Consider the following 16749-nt stretch of genomic DNA (forward strand, 5'->3'; position numbering starts at 1 on the left):
CTTTGACTTTCCCGAGCCGAAAAAAATAATTCCGTAATTACCGAGAGGCGATAAAACCCTCTTGCCTGAACTGTGAAACTACCTACTAAAGATGGAACAGCGAACGACAATGGGATGCTCATCGAGGGGCAGGCACCGTGCTAAGTTCTGTTTACTGGTTTCACCCATATTTTAATTTCCAATGACTTAGGAGAAAGTTGATATTAATATATTATATCCCCGTTTTCCAGATGAGAACATTGAGATACACTGGTCCCTGCTCACACAGCTAGTTCCTGTTGGCGCTAACTCCTGAAACCTCACGCTTAACCCGAAGTTTCTCCTCCTCTCCCTTATCTGGTGAACCCTGCCACCATGCTCTTGAAAAAGATTCTTTAAAAAATCTAGATGCCAAATGAAGAAAACGCATAGGACGGGCGTCTTCAGGCAGCATCCCAGGGAAGCAGAAAACCGCAGAGAGGCGGGCAAGTTTTCAGCACCATGGACAACATCCGCGCCAGGCCCGTCAGGGACTGACGTTTCAGGCCCTGAAAATTGCTCGCTTCATAGTTTACAAGCCCTATTCTACATTCGTCCTTTCATTTTATTCCCCTACAGTCCTTCACAGCAAACATTATTGGCCTCACTGGGCCTTGGCCGGGTGGTTCAGTAGGTTGGAGCGTCGTCCCCCACACCAAAATGTCATGGGTTCGATCCCCGCTCAGGGTGCGCACAGGAGGCAGCCAAGGATGTTTCTCACATCAGTGTCTCTCTCTCTCTCTCTCTCTCTCTCTCTCTCTCTCTCTCTCTCTCTCAACTCAATGAATATATCCTCGGGTGAAAATTTTTAAAAATTAAAAAAATTAGAAAGTTAAAAGCCCCGTGGGGGCAGGGCGAGGGCGGATCTGAGCCAGACCAGGACATGAATGAGGAGGTGGTGGCAGTTGTCCAGGTGAGAGATGTTGCTGCCTGAACCGTGCCAGCGTTTGTTGGGATGGAGAGGAGGGGCCAGGCTTGAAACCCCTTCAGGCCTTGGTCATGGGCTGGATGTGTGTGTGAGGGGAGAGAGGATTCTGCTGCTTCTCCGAGGTTCTGCGTTGGGGGGCCAAGTGGGTGGACAGCATGTGCCCCATGAGCCCTGGGGAAAGCAGGGGCTGTGGGATGGCTGTGCTGTCACATACAAATGCAAAACTGAGCCCTGGAGTGGCTAAGGCCGACGGACCAGGGAGCTGGTGCTGGGCGTCAGGAGGGCATGTTGGTACCTCAGGGGAGCAGGCACGTGGAGCAAATGGGGTGAGATGAAGACCCCGGGCCCACCCTGAGAGCACCCACATAAGGGCCAGCTGGGAAAAGAGGCTGCCGTGAAAAATGGGGAACAGGTGTCTGAGAAACCAGAAGAAACCCAGGAGAGTGTGACGTCTCAGAAGCCAAGGGGAGAGAATGTCCCAGAAGGAGGGCAGGGCCAACCACATCAGGAAGACAGGGTATGGCCCGAGAGATGTCCTCTAGACTTGAGAAGGTGAAGGAAATTTGACGAGAGCACAGTCGTGGGGTGGTGGGGGTGAAAGCCTGAGGTAGCGAGCAGCAGGCGGTCGGGGGGAGGGCAGGGGAGGAGGGGAGTGGATGCGTAGAAGGGAGTAAGGGACTACTGGAGAGGGCTCTCTCCACAAGTTTGGGCTTGGAAGGAGAAAAGAGATAAGATGGTTTCTATGTGAGTCTGGGAGGAGGTTGGAGGCATTTAAATCCTGATGGGAGGGGCTCAGGAGAGAGGAAAGCAGAGACTCCAGCAAGGGAGACCCTGATGGCTGGGCCCAGATGCTCAGGGTGGAAGGGCAAGAAGGACCCAGCACCCTGGGGCAGCTCACAAACCCCGAAATGAGGGTGGAGGAGGGAATGTGGTCTATTTGGGAGGTGCAAGGACACCAGCAGCGGAGGGGGAAGGTGACCCAGGAGAGATAGGAAGGCGTGCAATAAGAGATGGCCATTAAGCCAGCTACCACAGTGGGGGAGTGAAGCTCAGTCCCGCAGGAAGTCTTGGGAAACGGGATAAAGGCTCGGAATTCCCCTGGCCAAGGGTGAGAGCGCTGGCGTGTTTATATCCGAGAGCCCGGCAGACGCTGGGGCTGTGTGTTAGCTCCCAGGCGCTCTGGCTCACGGTGTGGGGGGTTGGGGGGGCAAGTGGGCTCCCGGGCGGGAGGGCAGCTCTCTGCAGAAGACGCAGGTCCTGGCTGTGGGGAGTCCCGCGCAGGCGCAGATGCGGTAAAGTCGTCTGAGGGCTGTGGTCAGAGCGACTGCTGCGTGGGCATGGTCAGGGCCTCTTTCCAGTCGTGCCCTCTGCCACACTCCAACCGCTCTTGTTCCACGGGGACTTGTTGATAAAAACATGTTTAAAAATGAAAATTTTCAGACAATGAAACTAAGTGCTAAGGCAGAGTGGTTGCTCAAAAAGAGCAGAGAGGCAGCAGCGTGGGCCCAGGTCCCCGCCTTTCAAGTTAGCAGCTGTGTGGCTTTGACTGGGGTCTCTCTGAGCCTCACCTCATCACGTGTAACAGCTCTCAGAGCTCTAAGGAGGGTGTAGGGCAAAAACCAAAACCCCCACACCGATCACCACGTGTAATGTAGCGCTCACGGTGGACACCAGGGTAATGGCGAGCCCAGCACTGTGCACCCGTTCCTGACCACAGCACCTCTATTTCCCTTGGGGAGCCACCTCCCGCTCCGGTCCAAGTGGCAGGGCAGGACTTGCCCTGCTGCCAGCGTTGGGGGTGGGCAGTGACCCAGGCCTGACCTGGCCAGTCGCTGTGCAGGGACTAGTTCTGGGAGGTGGGGGTGGAGCGCAGGACCCAGGCCAGAGCAACTGGCTCTCACACTTCCCTGGAGCGCGGGGGTTGCTAAATCCATGGTGTGTCCCCTGGGGCCGTTGAGGGGTCCTCTTTGCCCCCATGTGGAGCACGTCTGCCTGGGCCTGGGTTGTGGCTCATCCTGGGGTTCAGGCTTGTTCTGCGACAACCAACACGGTCACCCCCACCCATGTGTGTGCGCATGCACGTGCATCTTGGTGGGCCTGCCGCTGGGAAGCCGTGCACACTCATGCACACCAGAAGATAAACAGGTGCCTGCTGCTCCTTGGCTGGCACCCAGGCTGGGGGCGGGATAAACAATCCGGTGACTTTCTGAAAAGCAGGCATGTGTGGCAACAGGCGCCGTGGAGACAAGCACACTGTACCAGAGCAGAGCCAGCGCCCCCCCACCCGTTGCCACCCCTGCACACACACACACAGCACCCTGTGCTCTCTCATGTTCATAGCGTGTTTGCGTCCACTCTATCCAACACGGCCCCCCTTTCACACCCCAGCTCACCCACCCTTGGGGTCTAGCCAGTTACTCCCATTCCAGCTTTGCTTGAGGCTAAAGGCCTTTGAGAAGGTCTGTGAGTACCAGTAAAACAGCATCCACAGTTCCCGACCCGTTTGCTTGGACAGCAGCCCTGGTCTAGACCCAATTTCAGCAAATCGTAGCCTCTAGGGAAAGGGTGGCGGTGGCGGGGTGGGGGGGTTGGGATCACGTGGCAGGCAATGCCATATAAACCCCACTTTCTGGAAAGTGCTTTGTTTGCTTCAGAGATGCACACACAGCACACACTCCCTGGGTCCTTCAGGAAACGCTCACCCAGACCCCGCACCCCCTGAGGCTCAGTGGGACCCAGCCCTGAACACAGACACTCGGATAGGCGCCTGTCCTCAGGTGCAACCCAGTGACAACCACGGCGAGGGGCCACTAGTGCCTGCCTCATTGCTTTACCGTCAGCCGTCATCTCGTTCCATTCACTCCGTCGGGAAAGGCACCTGAGAGTGAGGAGGCAGAAGCTCAGAGAGCTGGAGAAACTTGCCAAGGTCACACAGCGGGAAAGCGACAATGCCGGGAGCCGAGCTCCAGCCCACACGGTTGGCTCTTCTCCTTCGCTTCCTCAGATGCACCTGCAGCACCGCGTGCCCGCGCGGGCACACACACGCAAACCTGCCTCCTCAGTCGGCCCGGACAGCCGGTGCCCCGACCTCCTCCTGCACCCCACCCCCAACCCCTCCCAGCTGCTCTGATATCCACGAGAGCCCTGGCCTGGGTGCCTGCTGCCCACACAGGACGCCCCTCCCCCCCATCCCCACCCCTAGCAGATGCAGCCCTGGACCAGCTGGGGGTGGCCCTGGGATTCGGATGGGTGACTCAGGCTGAATCAGGGCCCAGCTGCTCCTTGGCAGCCCTCTCCCCAACTCTGCCCAGAGAGCCTATCTCAAAGGCAGAGGTGGGCCTTTGGGGTGGGAGACAGGGAGTGGGGCCGCAGGGGGTGGGGTGCTTGAGAACAGGAGGAGTCAGACAGGAGGGCCTCTGTGCCGTCCACCCCTTCAGTGGTCTGCGGGTGTTCCGCAGCCATGCCCCTCCCGCCCTCTTCCCGGGAAAGGGGCCCTGCTGCCCGGTGAGCCCAGGGCCCCTACAGTTTTCAAAGCACTTTTTCATCAGTATCTAGTAAGAGATACTAGTCCTATGGGGTGGAAGTTAGCATTCTTACTTTCGAGCTGAGGAAACAGGCTCAGAGAGGTTACATGCACGGTCCAAGGTCACACAGTTGAAGTAACAGAGCCAGGAAGCCAGCACAGGCTCCCTGGGCCAATCTGTGGAAGGTGAGGAGGAAGCCAGGAGTCGCGCACAGTGAGGGGAATGTGCGCTGGCGTGGTGGCGCCACTGCAGGGGCGTGGCAAAGGGCACGGTGGGGTGTATGGCAGGCAGGACTGGTGGCTTGGTGTGTGGCAAGATCATGACAAATTTTTTCCCTTTACCCTTCTGCAATTAACGGATCACGGGATTCTTTGTGCTTTAAAAACTGTTCAGTGTTTCGGGCTGATATCCCAAGACTAACTAGTCCAAAGCCATGGAGTTTCTACTGAGAAGACTTGAGCTTTGAGATCTTTGCTTCCTGCAGCCTCAGTTCGCTCGTCTGAAAAATGGGTCCAGGCCTCCTGCAGGGTAGTGGCACGAGTGAATTGAGTGCATATTGCCCTTTAGAAGCCGTGAAGGACTTCACAAATTACAGAGGCTGCTGTTTTCCACATTTTATCTTTGAAAGAACACCTGTGGGTGCTGGGCGGAGGGTGGGGTGGGGTTCTGGGAGCCTGGGGGCAGCACTGAGAGGGGAGTGGGTGACAGCTCTTTCTTCCCTCTGCCTCAGCTGGCCTGGCCTTCCCCCACCCTCAGCCCAGAGCCGGTTTCTAGGCAACAGGATGGATGCAGGGATGGTTCTGGAGGGGAGAGAGCTATAAATAGGGAAGGGAGAAAACAAAAATAAAGTTCCAGAGAAAGCTGTGGAGCCACGTTACCAGGGGGTGGGGTGGGAGTGGGGAACTGGGAGGGTGACAGGGAATGGTGCGGAGACAGGGACAGCCCCCAGTCCTTCATGGGGCGGTTTTCAGGTTAGCCAGCCAGCCAAGGTCCACAGACTGTGGACACGGGTGGGAGGGGTCTGTGTGTGCACGGCTAAGCCAGGGTGACGAAGAGAAGCCACTGCTGGTGGGAGGATTGGGGCAAGCTCAAGGAGGGAAAGACTTTGTCAGGCCGAGCTGAGGGCAGTGGTGGAGGAAAGCGCAGGCAAAGAAGGGGAGGCGTGGGCCAGGCGAGGTGGGGCTGGGCCCACAGACCTCAGGAGGCCCAGCCGGGCTCAGCGGCGCTGACCAGACCCCGTGTCCGTGCACACTGTGAGTTGGGAGCTGCCGCCGCCACCGCCAGGCTGCCCCTGCAGGTCTTGCAGGCCACCTCCTCTTCACACAGGTTTCAGCTGCAGCCTCGGCTCCTCAGAGGCCTGTGCTGACCGGCCATCACACATGCTGCATCACAGATGTTGGTGCACACACACAGCTCACCCCCCCCCCCCGCCCCTGCACACGCACGCACGCACCCGATCTCACTGGCCGTCTGCATAAAATGGCACAAGCGTCTGTTATGTCCACTGAGCTACCCTGGTTCTTCCTTTGTTGCTGGTTGTGTGTGTCTGTCTCCTCCAAGAGCAAGTCCCTTTTGGAAAACAGGACTTCAGGGTCAAGCTCAAGGCCTCTGTCACTTCCCAGCAACACCCCCCAGGGCAGGTGACTGCCGTTCTGGCCTCCATTCTCTCATCGGTGAATTGGGGCTAATAACAGGGAATCCTTGAGCACAGTTCCTAGTGAAGTTAACGGAGGCCAGTGTCGGGTGCCTGGAACACGCTCGGTACTCGGCTGACAGCTCCGTCCCTATCACAAGGGAGGGCGGGGAGCTGTGTGTCCCCACGCATGCACCCGCAGTCAGGTCCGCCGCGTGACACAGGCCTGGCATCTTCTGCTGACGCTTCTGGCCCCGTGCCTAGAATACATTTAAAGTGACCCTGGCAGGAGAGAACATGGGTCTCGGAGCAGAAACCAGGCTCAGAAAACCAGGTGTGCGGCTTGGCACCCGGAAGGGAAGACTACCCCCCATCCTAAGCCAGATGGTGAACCTTGCTTTCGCATCTAAAATTGGGAATGGGGTGCTGGTAGCTGGAGAGCAGGAGGTGGCAGACTCAAATTCTTTAGCGACCAGGCAGTTCATGAAAATAAGTGAACGGTGAGAGAAAGGGACTCTTGCCAACTGGAATAAAGGAGGGAAAAATTAAACCTTGTGTTAGCAAATTACACATCTCTATAGGTCAAATGCAGCCTGAGGGCCAGGAATTTGCGATCCCCGCAGACCCTGAGTTGTAAGTAGCATCCTAATTCAGTCAGAAGGGATCTGGAGATCCTGCCACCCTCACGTGGACCCAGAGACTCCAAGCCCACCAGTTTGATCTCCCTACACACACGTCCGCCAGCTGCCTCCGACTCCCGGAGGTAACGGCTCTGATGCTGCAGGCCAGGGTGACCCGAGTGGACTGGTCTTCAGCGCCTTCCAGCCTGGACCCCGACCCCTCAAGGGAAGAGGCAGCGCTGACGCTTAGGGTTGACCGAATAGTGCAACTTCCTTCTAGCCCTGGGGAAGCAGAGAAGAGGGTGCGGTCTTACGCTGGCCTGGCGAGCTTGGGGGCCTCCAGCGTCAAAGCAAAGCGGGATTCCGCCCCCGCGGGGGGCCGGCCTCTGTGCCAGGGAAGTTAGAGGGACTCAGCGGCAAAGAGGGCGGGAGCGTCGCATCGCTGCCGGCAAGGCCAATGAGAGCAGCACCTTCTCGCCTGGTCGGAGGCAGGCCTCTGAGCAGCACCGCGGTGTCTCCGCGCCTTCTTTCCCACACCAAGGCGGTGTTGGGGTTCCTCTAATGTCGATCCCCGTCTGCTCTAGGCGCCTGGCCCGGGCATCCGGATTTCTGCAGGCCCTCGCCCCCCTCAGCCCAGGCCGCAAACCTTTGGGCGCCTTTCCAGAACGGGTGAAGCATCGGTGCCTGAGCTGAGGCTCCTTCTGAGGCAGCCGCCCATCTCCCCTCCCCTTGGATGGGCTTGTCTGCGTTGGGCAGGTGTGAGCAGGTGTGTATGTGTGTAAACGTTCTGGGGAGGAGAGAGTCTGCGCGTAACCGTGCCTTACAGTGCCCGCGCTGCTGGTTTCCGAGGACTTCGAGGCGCGTGTGCCACTGTGAGTGTGCACGTGTCTGCACCAATCAGCCAGCGTGCGTGCACGTGAGCGCCTGCCAGGGCGAGTACACTCCGACTGGTGCGCAGGGACCCCTGTACGTGCACGCATGTCCGCGCGTGCATGGCCGTCCGCGCGCCTGCGCTGCGTGTGCGGTGAAGTGTGAGCCTGTCCACCCTGAGCCGCGGAGCGCGGGGCTCCCCTCCTCCTCAAACCTGCAGCAGGGGCTTTACCGCCCAGTAGGCGGCTCCGGAGGCCGCCGCCCACCTCCCAGCCAACTGCCTGTACCAGCCTGGGGGGACCCCGTACCCGCCAGGTCACCCCACCGGGAGGGTTGTGAGTTTCATACCTGGGCCGAGTGTGCTGGGCCCCAAAGAGGGGAGGGGGGCAGTTTGGGACTCGGAACCCCTTCGGCCACCCCCATCCGGCACCCAGCCCTGCCCTGGCAGCGCCGGCTCCAGACAGATTGACTTTATTCACGGACACGCAGGGGCGGCTGTGTCGCCTGCCCGGAACACTCACACACGGGGCTGGGGGACGCTCCATGCCACAGTCACGACACACGACGCCCGCGCTTGGACCGGGCGGGCTGGGGGAGGGGGCGCCGCACAGCCTGGCTCCTGGTTCTGGTTAAAAAAAGGTCTTGGGGCCAATGTGGGGGTGGGGTGGGGGCTCTGGGGTGGCTGGGGGGGTTGCTCTGTCAGGGTGGGGTAGGGAGCCGGCGCTTTCAGTTCTTCATTTAAAAACACATAGAACATGCTACATCTGGGTGGACACTGGGCAGGATCAGGCGGGAGGGCGTAACACAGCTGGGGTGAGGCTCCTAGTCCTCCACGCCCCAGGGTTGGACACCAGTGGGTAGAACAGAGGGACGGTCAGACACTAACACAGGCCCCGAGGGGGTGCCTCCGAGTGAAGGAAGATCTCGTGTTTGGGGGACGGGGTAGAAGGACAGCCCTGGCTCTGGGGGGGTGTGGGGGGCGGGGCAGGGACCAGGAAGGGATTGTGCTGCTGGTGGGGGGCCCTCTTGGGCCCTTACGCCTCTGGCTCATACTCCTGATACTCCTCCTGCATCAGAGGGATGGGGGTGGCGTGGAGAAGAGCAAAAGAGGAAGGGGTTGGAAACCAAGTGGCCAGGCCCTGGGCCTGAGACCCCTCCCCCTGGGCAGGCAAGGAACCTGGAAGTTGGGGACTGCCTGGCCTGGGGCCCAGTGTTGCACCCCATCTGTCCTCCCTCCATGCTGAGACCTCCTGGGGTCTGGGTTCTAGAAAATAGGGACGTGAAGCTCCCTGGCCCAACCCTACACTGCCAGGGACCCTCCACCCCAGCTGGGGGTGGCAGCAATCCTCTCAGATGCCCAAAGCCCCACCCAGCCCTGCCACCTCTCACCTGGGGCGGCTCCTCATAGCTCTCTCCTTCTGGCTCCATCAGGGGCTCGATCAGTGGCTCCTCAGCAGCTTCCTGGGCTACTTCCTCGGGCTGCAGACAGAGAGGAGACAGGGACTGTGAAGGCAGCGGGGATGTCCCCCAGATTCCTGCCCTGGGAAGCTCCTGGCTGATTAGGGGAAGGCTGGGCTTTGTTGGCAGTGCCGCCAGAATTTCTAATTACATTGTTGGTGTGGAGTACTTTGGAAGTGGGGTGAATGCACGAGGCACGAAATCCCTCCAAACCCTGCTGGAAGCTGGGGGCGGGGCGTGGAGCAGGGCTCTCCATACCCCTCTCCCCAGCACCTGGCCGCCGCCTGCACTCCCGCCATCAGGACTGAGCGGGATGGGGAGATAAGACAGCGTGTACAGTCACCTGGTTATCCCCACCCCCTTGCGGCAGGCTCTGCGTGTGGGGCCCTGGGACCCCAGAGATATTCTGGAGGCTCCTCTGGGCCGGAGGGAGAGGGAGGCTCAGCGCTGGGCTGGGCAGGGGCTCTGAGCCACTCCCCTGCCGCCTGCCACCCATCCCTCCCCCAGGGTCCTGTGTGGCCTGGTTTCTTCAGCTGTTGCTATTTTAAGATAAGCTGGAAGCAACAGCTCAGTGGTGTTGCTTGGATGTGTGAGCTAAGACTCCCCCTACCCCCCCCGCAGCTGCTGCCCAGCCTGGAGCAGACCAGCAGGCACACAAGTGGAGGGCTGCCAGACGTGTGGCCAGCCAGCTGCAGGTGAGCACACGTATGTGTACAAACACGGGGTGGGGTGGCTGCCCACGAAGACGCACACACAAGGACCTGGCTCCCATGCACAGCGGCACAAGGCTGGAGGGAGGGGCTGGCACATGCCCGGACCCCTGGGGGAACCTGCAGGCAGGAGGGCACACCACCTGCCCCGCTCCCACAAGTACCACGGCCTCTCCCTGCTGGGTGGGGACGAGACTCGCGGGACCCTGGAGGGCTGGCACTGAGGCAGCCTCCCCAGACCACTGTATGCTCTAGTTGCCCTGGCTCCATCCAATCAGCTTCAGCTCCTTTGAATTCCCTGTCTAGGCGGGCCCCTGGGCACAGGAATCTACAGCTCCTGACCTGGCCCCATCTCTCCAGGGTCCAGATGGGTATACCAAGACCCAGGATGTGGGGAAACGTTCGTTTGCTCAAAGTCACCCAGCAATGACCAGAGCCCGGGAAGGAAACATAGTGTGAAAACCCCATCGGGAGACAACGCAGAAGTCCAAGGAGAGCAGGAGGACGTGTGCCCTGTGGTTTCATCACCCGTGGGTGCTGCACTATGGAGACCAGCAGTGCACAGCAGGGCTTCCTGCTGAGTGGGAGGAGCCAGGTACAGACAAGCACGCACTTTAGGGTAACACTTACATGACGTTAAACAACACCTGACAAATGTGTGGCGATGGAAGCCCGGAAACAGTTATCCACAGAGGGGAGGCAGGGCCAGGCCAAAGGTGGGGCGGGGGGGGGGGGTGCTGAGGCTGCGAGCGTGGCGAAGGCGCCCACCCGCAGGGCCACGTGAATGAGGCCCAGAACGAGTGCATCCCTGAGTTCTGTGCCCCAGACACTGCCCTGGTCTCACCCTAGCCTTGGCTCTGGGGGTCAGGACGGGAAGCGGGTGGAAGGGGGAGACTCTGACGGGCGGATGTTCGGTGTGTTGACGTGGGTGCCGGTGACAGGAGCGTGTTTCCCATCCTGGCCATTCTCTAGCTGTCTGGCATCAGGGAAGTGACTTCTCCACTGATCTCAGAGGCCTTGGGTGGGAAACGAGAGGGCGCCTCTGTTTTGTAGGAGCCCGGGAGGCTTCCTGATGATGTATGTGAGCAGGCTGGGAGGGAGAGACACTCAGGAACACGTGAGCTGGGCTAGCACGGTTCCCCCATGACAGGTGGCCCCAAAGGGCTGGGGCTTGGGTTGTAAACCTATGTGACCTTCAGCTTCCTTGAGGTGTCAGGAAGTGCTGGGAGAAGGAGGTTCTGTGCAAACGCCCCTCTCCAATAGCCCAGGCGCGCCTCTCTCTGCACCCCTGTCCCCAGCACCTGGCCTGGCTCCCTGTCGGCACTAAGTGACTCGAATGCTGTGGACCCAGGCTTATCTCCCCGGCCACCTTCTCAGGCAGGCAGGCAGGCAAGGATGGGATCTTGGGCTAGGCACTTCTCCTCACTGAGCCTCAGTTCCTGCATCTGTGACAGGGACTAACTGTGGCGCCTTCCACATGGGGGCATTGTGACCACTCAGTGAGGTGCTTCAGGTAACATGTCTAGAGTACCTGCTCACGTCAGAGGTGGAGGAATGGGAGCAATCGCTGGAAACCTCACAGTAAGAACTGGGAAGTCGCACAGCTGGTATGTCACACAGCTGGTACAATGCATAGGCAGGACTTGAACCAGAACTTCTGAGCTAACTTCCAGGTTTCTGATGGGGAAGGAACGGACTGTGCAAAATGTCTGGAGTGGAGGGTGGGCATCTGTGCGGACAGATGGGCCCACAGTGCACTGTCACGCTGGTACACATGTGATCACAAGCGCAGACACAGGCCACTCACATGGCCATGGGGCCACAGTCTCTTCCTGCGTACTTGCTGCACGCGAGCTTGGCTCCTTATCGCGGTTCTCCTGGTGGGGCCCCTGTACCTGCAGCCTCAGCATCAGCCGGGTACTTGGTAGAAGTGCAGATTCTCAGGCCCCGCCTCAGACCTACTGAATCGGGAATTCCAGGGGTGCGGCCCACAGCCAGTAGCATTTTAACTTGGCCTCCTGGTGATTCTGATTTTAGGTGTTGAGAACCTCTGATCTGCATTACCTTTCATTCACACAAGAGCTCCCACTGTGTTCATTTTCCATCTTACAGGCCACCATGCAGGCTCAGAGACAGGCAGGGACCGGCCCAGGGTCACACAGGCCGGAAGTGGAGGAGTTGGGATTCAGACCCCGCTCTGGGAGGCTCCAGAGCTCAGCCCTGACTCTGCAGCCTGTCTTCACGGGGCCGCCTGTCTGGGTGCATACAGGGGTAGCCGCCACCTCTCCCCTGGGGGAGCAGGCCCACGGCAGCCCACCCTGCCCCGGGGCGCACCTGCTCTCGCCTGCCTCAGGGCTTTTGCGAGAGCTGCCCCTGCTGCCTGAAATACACTCCCCACTTGGCCTGCCTCATCCCTCCTGCGTCGGTTCAAATGTCACCCCCTCCAAAGAGCCCTCTCAGCCAAAGTGGCCCCCTCATCCTAGACACGCTACCCCATTACCCTGCTGTCTTTTCCTCACAGCTCTTAGCCCTGCCTGAAATGACCTTGCTGATCTGTTGGCTTTTCACCTTCTCTCACTGAAGTGTCAACTCCAGGAAGGCAGGTAACTAACTATTCATTGCATGACCCCTAGAGGGATTCCTCTCTGGTATGAGTGCTGGCTGAATGAAAAGGAATGAATGAATGAGCAGACGTGGCCAGAAGTGGTCCAGGTCACCCTTGCAAGCAGGATCCACGTACACAGCAGATCCAGGGCACGGTCACAGGCAGCCACACACCTACACACACACCGTCACACAGACGCCTGCTGAGCAGAGTCTAACAGGGTCCTGCAGGAGGGGAGGCAAGGTGGCTTGTGCCCCAGGTCGGCTGGGGGAGTGGGGAGCCTGGTGGCAGGCTTATGGGTGTGCCTGGCATGTGCGTGCATTTGCATTCACACCCGTGTGTGGTGGGAGGGCCGCTCACCTTCAGGTCGGTGGGGAACTCTTCCCTCTTCACCAGGCCTGTGGCTGCTGCGATGTTCCCAGCCCCGGAGAACACGGCTCCTCCCAGGTGTGACGCCTGCTCCTTGGTTTTCTCAGCCACTAGAGCAGGGAGAGGGTTGGGGAAAGGGGTTGGGAGCCAGGGTGAAGGAGGCCTAGGTGACCACTCCCCTGTAGTGACCCAGGGCATGCCTTTCTGGCGGGGCACCCCCAAGTCTTCCACCACCTCACGCCCACCCTCTGGAACCAGCAGGTGTCAGCCTGGGGGAGGGAGAGGGGTCGTGCCAGGGCTGGGCTGGTACCTGAGGCCACTCCTTGCACCACCCCCTCTCGGGTCTTGCTTCCTGTGGGGAGACATGGGCACGTGTAAGGGTTCGGAGCAGAGGGACCAGCGGTCTGGCAAGCACAGGGGTTATGCAACGGGCAAAGGGACCCGGTGGGCAGCAGGCATCCTGGCCCCATCACTGCCTCCTCGGGCCTCAACATCCCGCAAGTCCCCCACCTGCTTGGAGCCTCCCACACCGACTTCCTCAGGACTTCCAGCTCTCCCCGCTGCCTGTCCCTCACCACCCTGCCTGATGTGATACCTGCGCCCCTCGGGGCTATCACTGTGAGACACCCGTTCATTTAGTTCTCTGCCCAGGTGGGAGCAGGTGGGGGTGGGGTTGAGGCTGGAGGCAGACAGGCCATGTATTTGGAAAGCCCCATGACTGCCCACATCCCACCTGTGGGCACCGCCATCTGACCACCAAGCCCCCACTCCCGTTCCTTCTCCTAACAAGAGTGCAAATTCCTCCTCCTGCCGGAGTGGGGCATGTGTTGGGGGCCTGGAGGGTCTATGGGTGATGCGCAGAGGGTAGCCGACACCCACAGCATTGGCTGGGCTGTCCCGGGAGGGTATCGACTTGGCCACAGCACAATGTGGGGCTGCTGGGAAAGACAAGGGGGCCTGATCTGAGGTGAGGGGAGCCCTCAAGGGAGAGGAGAATCTCTTTCCCGGAGGATTGGGCAGGTCAGACAACAGCTGACAGACCCAGAAATGGGTGTGTGGGCGAGCTGACCCTCCCGGGAGGAGGAGGAGAGGCTGGTGCGGGGAGACAAGATTCTCACATCTAAGGCCAGCAAGACCCAGGGCTGGGGGACGTCTGGCTGCGCACCCACCCCTTCCTCCCCCAAACGTCTGTGGGCGCCTGCTCCGTGCCAGGCTCTCGGCCAATCACTCACTGTCGGATGCAGGTGAGAGAAGAGCAGATTCGGCTCTCAGGGCCTTAGGCAGTGGGGAGGGGACCACCAGCATCCGGGGGTATTGATAGGGGCTGGGACATTGCCTGGGCCGTGGCAGATGGGGAGTAGGTGGGTATGCAGAAAGTAGACAGGGCGGGTACTCCAGGCACCCGGAACCACAGGCAGGGCACAGAGGGGCGCACTTTCGGGGCCTCCATGAAGCCCATCAGGCGGTCTGTGTGCCCGCAGAGGTGGAACAGCGAGAAACAAGGCCGGGAACATAGTCGGAGGCAGGACCACGCCGGGCAACACGGAGCTGAGGCTTAACAGGGTGGGAAATGGGGGCCAGCGGGGGCTCCTGGGCAGGGGGAGGAGGCAGAAGGGAGGCCAGAGTGGGGTCCAGTATGTGCAGGCTCAAGCCTTCTCCCTGACTCTGTCACCTTTGCCCTAGCTTGAGCCACCTTTGTCTGGTGGTCACATTGCCTCCCAGGGGGCCTCCCTGAACTCTGTTCTGTCCCCAGAGGTCTGAGGCACCTCTCCTAACCGTCCAGTCTCTCCTGACAATTATAACAGTTCTCTGATCTGGCCTACAAGGGCCCATCTGAACCCGCTCTTGCCTGCCTAGCCACCCTTTCTTTGCTCTCCAGCCTCCCCCACCCCTTCTGGCTCCTTATTCTCTGAGCTCAGCGTGATGTCACCCTCTTCGACCACCCCACCAAAGTGGCCCCTGTCCCAGCCTCTTGATGTCAAACCCCACTATTGGAATGCTCTGTGTCACCACCCACTGTCACCTCCCCAGGAGCCACTCAGTGGCTGGCACATAGTAGGTAGCCAATGAGTATTTCTCAAATGACCCCAAAGCCAAGTCTAGCCCTCCCCAGCCTGCGTAGGAGACAATGGCAAGAGCCATGGAATGGACTCAGTAAAATGTCATCTCTGGGCCTGTCCTCTCTTTATGCAAATGACCCTGCAGGCTCCCTGTCCTTTCGTATTTAGGGTGAGAGATTTAACCACCGTCCTTCATCCTGGTGCCAGCTGGCAGCCGCAAGGAAGGGGCCTAAGAGGCGAGGTGGCAGTGGTGGAACACAGGCACTGGGAGGCGGAGAGCCCCCAAAATACAGGAGGGAGGGCAGCCAGGGGAGGGGTGGGGCTTTGGGGTCCAGAGGCTTGGCCTAAACTCCAGCTTCAGGTGCCTCCGCTGTGTGACCTTGAGCGAGACAGGCGAGCCTCTGCTACCGCCAGCCCTGGTCTGTGGAATGGGCAGGGAGCGCTGGGTGAGGTAATGGGTGTTACGGCGTTTCACACAGCGCTTGGCAGAGAGTACGGGTTCAACACCGGTTAACTATTAGTGCGGAGGAGAGAAGGTAGACTACCGGCTTTGATCACTTCCTCAGTCCCTGGCCTTTCAGCTGAATACCCCCCTCACCGGCCCTGCCTCCCATTCCCGCTCCCGTCGGCTGTGTCCCCAGTGACCCCTGCGCATCCCGCCCCACCTGCTGACTCATACTCTCCTGCCCAGTCCCCGAAGTACCCCGGCCCCACTCCCCAGCGGCTGACACCCGAACCCAGCTGCCTGGAAGCCCCGCCCCTCGCCCACCGACGTAGAGGACGCCCTCCTTGGTCTTCTCCGCCGCCTCCGTGACCCCCTGCTTGGTTTTCTCCGCGGCGGCCACGACGCCCTCCTTGGCCATGGACAGGCCCTTCATGAACACGTCCATCCTGGCGGCCTAGGGAGGGCGAACACACGGGCACGGTGCGCTGGCCCTGCACCCTCACCCCAGTGCTTCCCGAGGGACGCGGCGTGGGGGGCTCCCCTCCCTCCTGAGACCGTGGCGCCCTTCCGGCCCGGAGCCCCCTGCCGCCTTTCCTGGTCCCCAGGCGAGGCCACAGGGCCGCGGCGAGTCCCGGCGTCCTTGAAACCCGGGGACGCGGGGGGGGGGGGCACCCCCTCGGTTATCCCCGAGGGGCCCCGCAACCTGCAGCCCCACGGAACCGGAGTGCTGGGCTCAGCGCGAAGCCCCACAGCCTAACTGTACGCACACGGCAGTGCCACACGGCCGTGCACACAAACGTACTCCGTGGACACGCTCACGTGCACACACAGGACACGCAGACGTTCAAGTGTGCACTGACACGCCGACACACACGGGCACACGGGCGCGGACGCGCGTCCACACGGCCACCCAGGCAGCTGCGGACCCGGAGCAGCAGACACACGTACCCCGGGGCGCACACTGACACGCGTCCCCCGGCGCCCCCTCTCCGTTCTCCAGCTCCTGCTCCATTTCACCCAGTCCCCTCTCCGTCCCCAGCGCTTTCCGGGTCTCGGCTCCCGGAGCGCGGCCGCCTCACCTGAATGCAGGGCCCGAGCTGGGGACGGAGCGCCGGCGGCGGCGGGAAGACGCAGGAGCTCGGCTAGGCCGGGCTGGGGTGGGCTCGGGGCCGGTGCGGGGATCCGGCCGCGGCCAGGCGCGGAGGCGGGTCTGTGGCAGGCGGAGCGCGGACCTTGAGCCCCGCGCAGCAGTGCTTCGGCCGTGGACGCGTCGCCTTCCACCGCTCGCGCCTTGAGCCCTGCTCCCTTGCGCGCTGGGGCTCCGGCTCCCGCTTCGGCGCTGCGGCAGCTCTGAGCTCAGCGCTGCCCCCGGCGGCCGCGCCGCCCCCTCGGCCTGACTGACAAGGGGGCGGGGAGGGTGACATCTCCGCAGAGCCCGCTAGCCTCTAGGGCCTGGGACGCGCTGCTGGGGACACGGGGGTGTCAGACTCACGATCTGCCCCGAGAGCA

The 16749-nt window shown here is 60.8% G+C and overlaps 1 protein-coding gene across 1 annotated transcript; it reads right to left on the bottom strand.

Annotated features, from left to right (window-relative positions):
- Positions 1-8048: 8048 nt before the first annotated feature.
- Positions 8049-16454, bottom strand: SNCB (synuclein beta). Its single transcript, XM_024577831.3, has 6 exons — positions 16320-16454; positions 15565-15694; positions 13046-13087; positions 12727-12845; positions 8983-9072; positions 8049-8660 (listed from the first exon to the last, which is right to left on the bottom strand). The coding sequence occupies exons 2-6, from the start codon at positions 15683-15685 to the stop codon at positions 8628-8630; spliced, it is 405 nt and encodes a 134-aa protein (XP_024433599.1). The 5' UTR covers positions 15686-15694; positions 16320-16454; the 3' UTR covers positions 8049-8627.
- Between the last annotated feature and the right edge of the window lie 295 nt (positions 16455-16749).

The sequence above is a fragment of the Desmodus rotundus genome, chromosome 10 (genome assembly GCF_022682495.2).
Source record: "Desmodus rotundus isolate HL8 chromosome 10, HLdesRot8A.1, whole genome shotgun sequence".
Classification (NCBI taxonomy): Eukaryota; Metazoa; Chordata; class Mammalia; order Chiroptera; family Phyllostomidae; genus Desmodus; species Desmodus rotundus.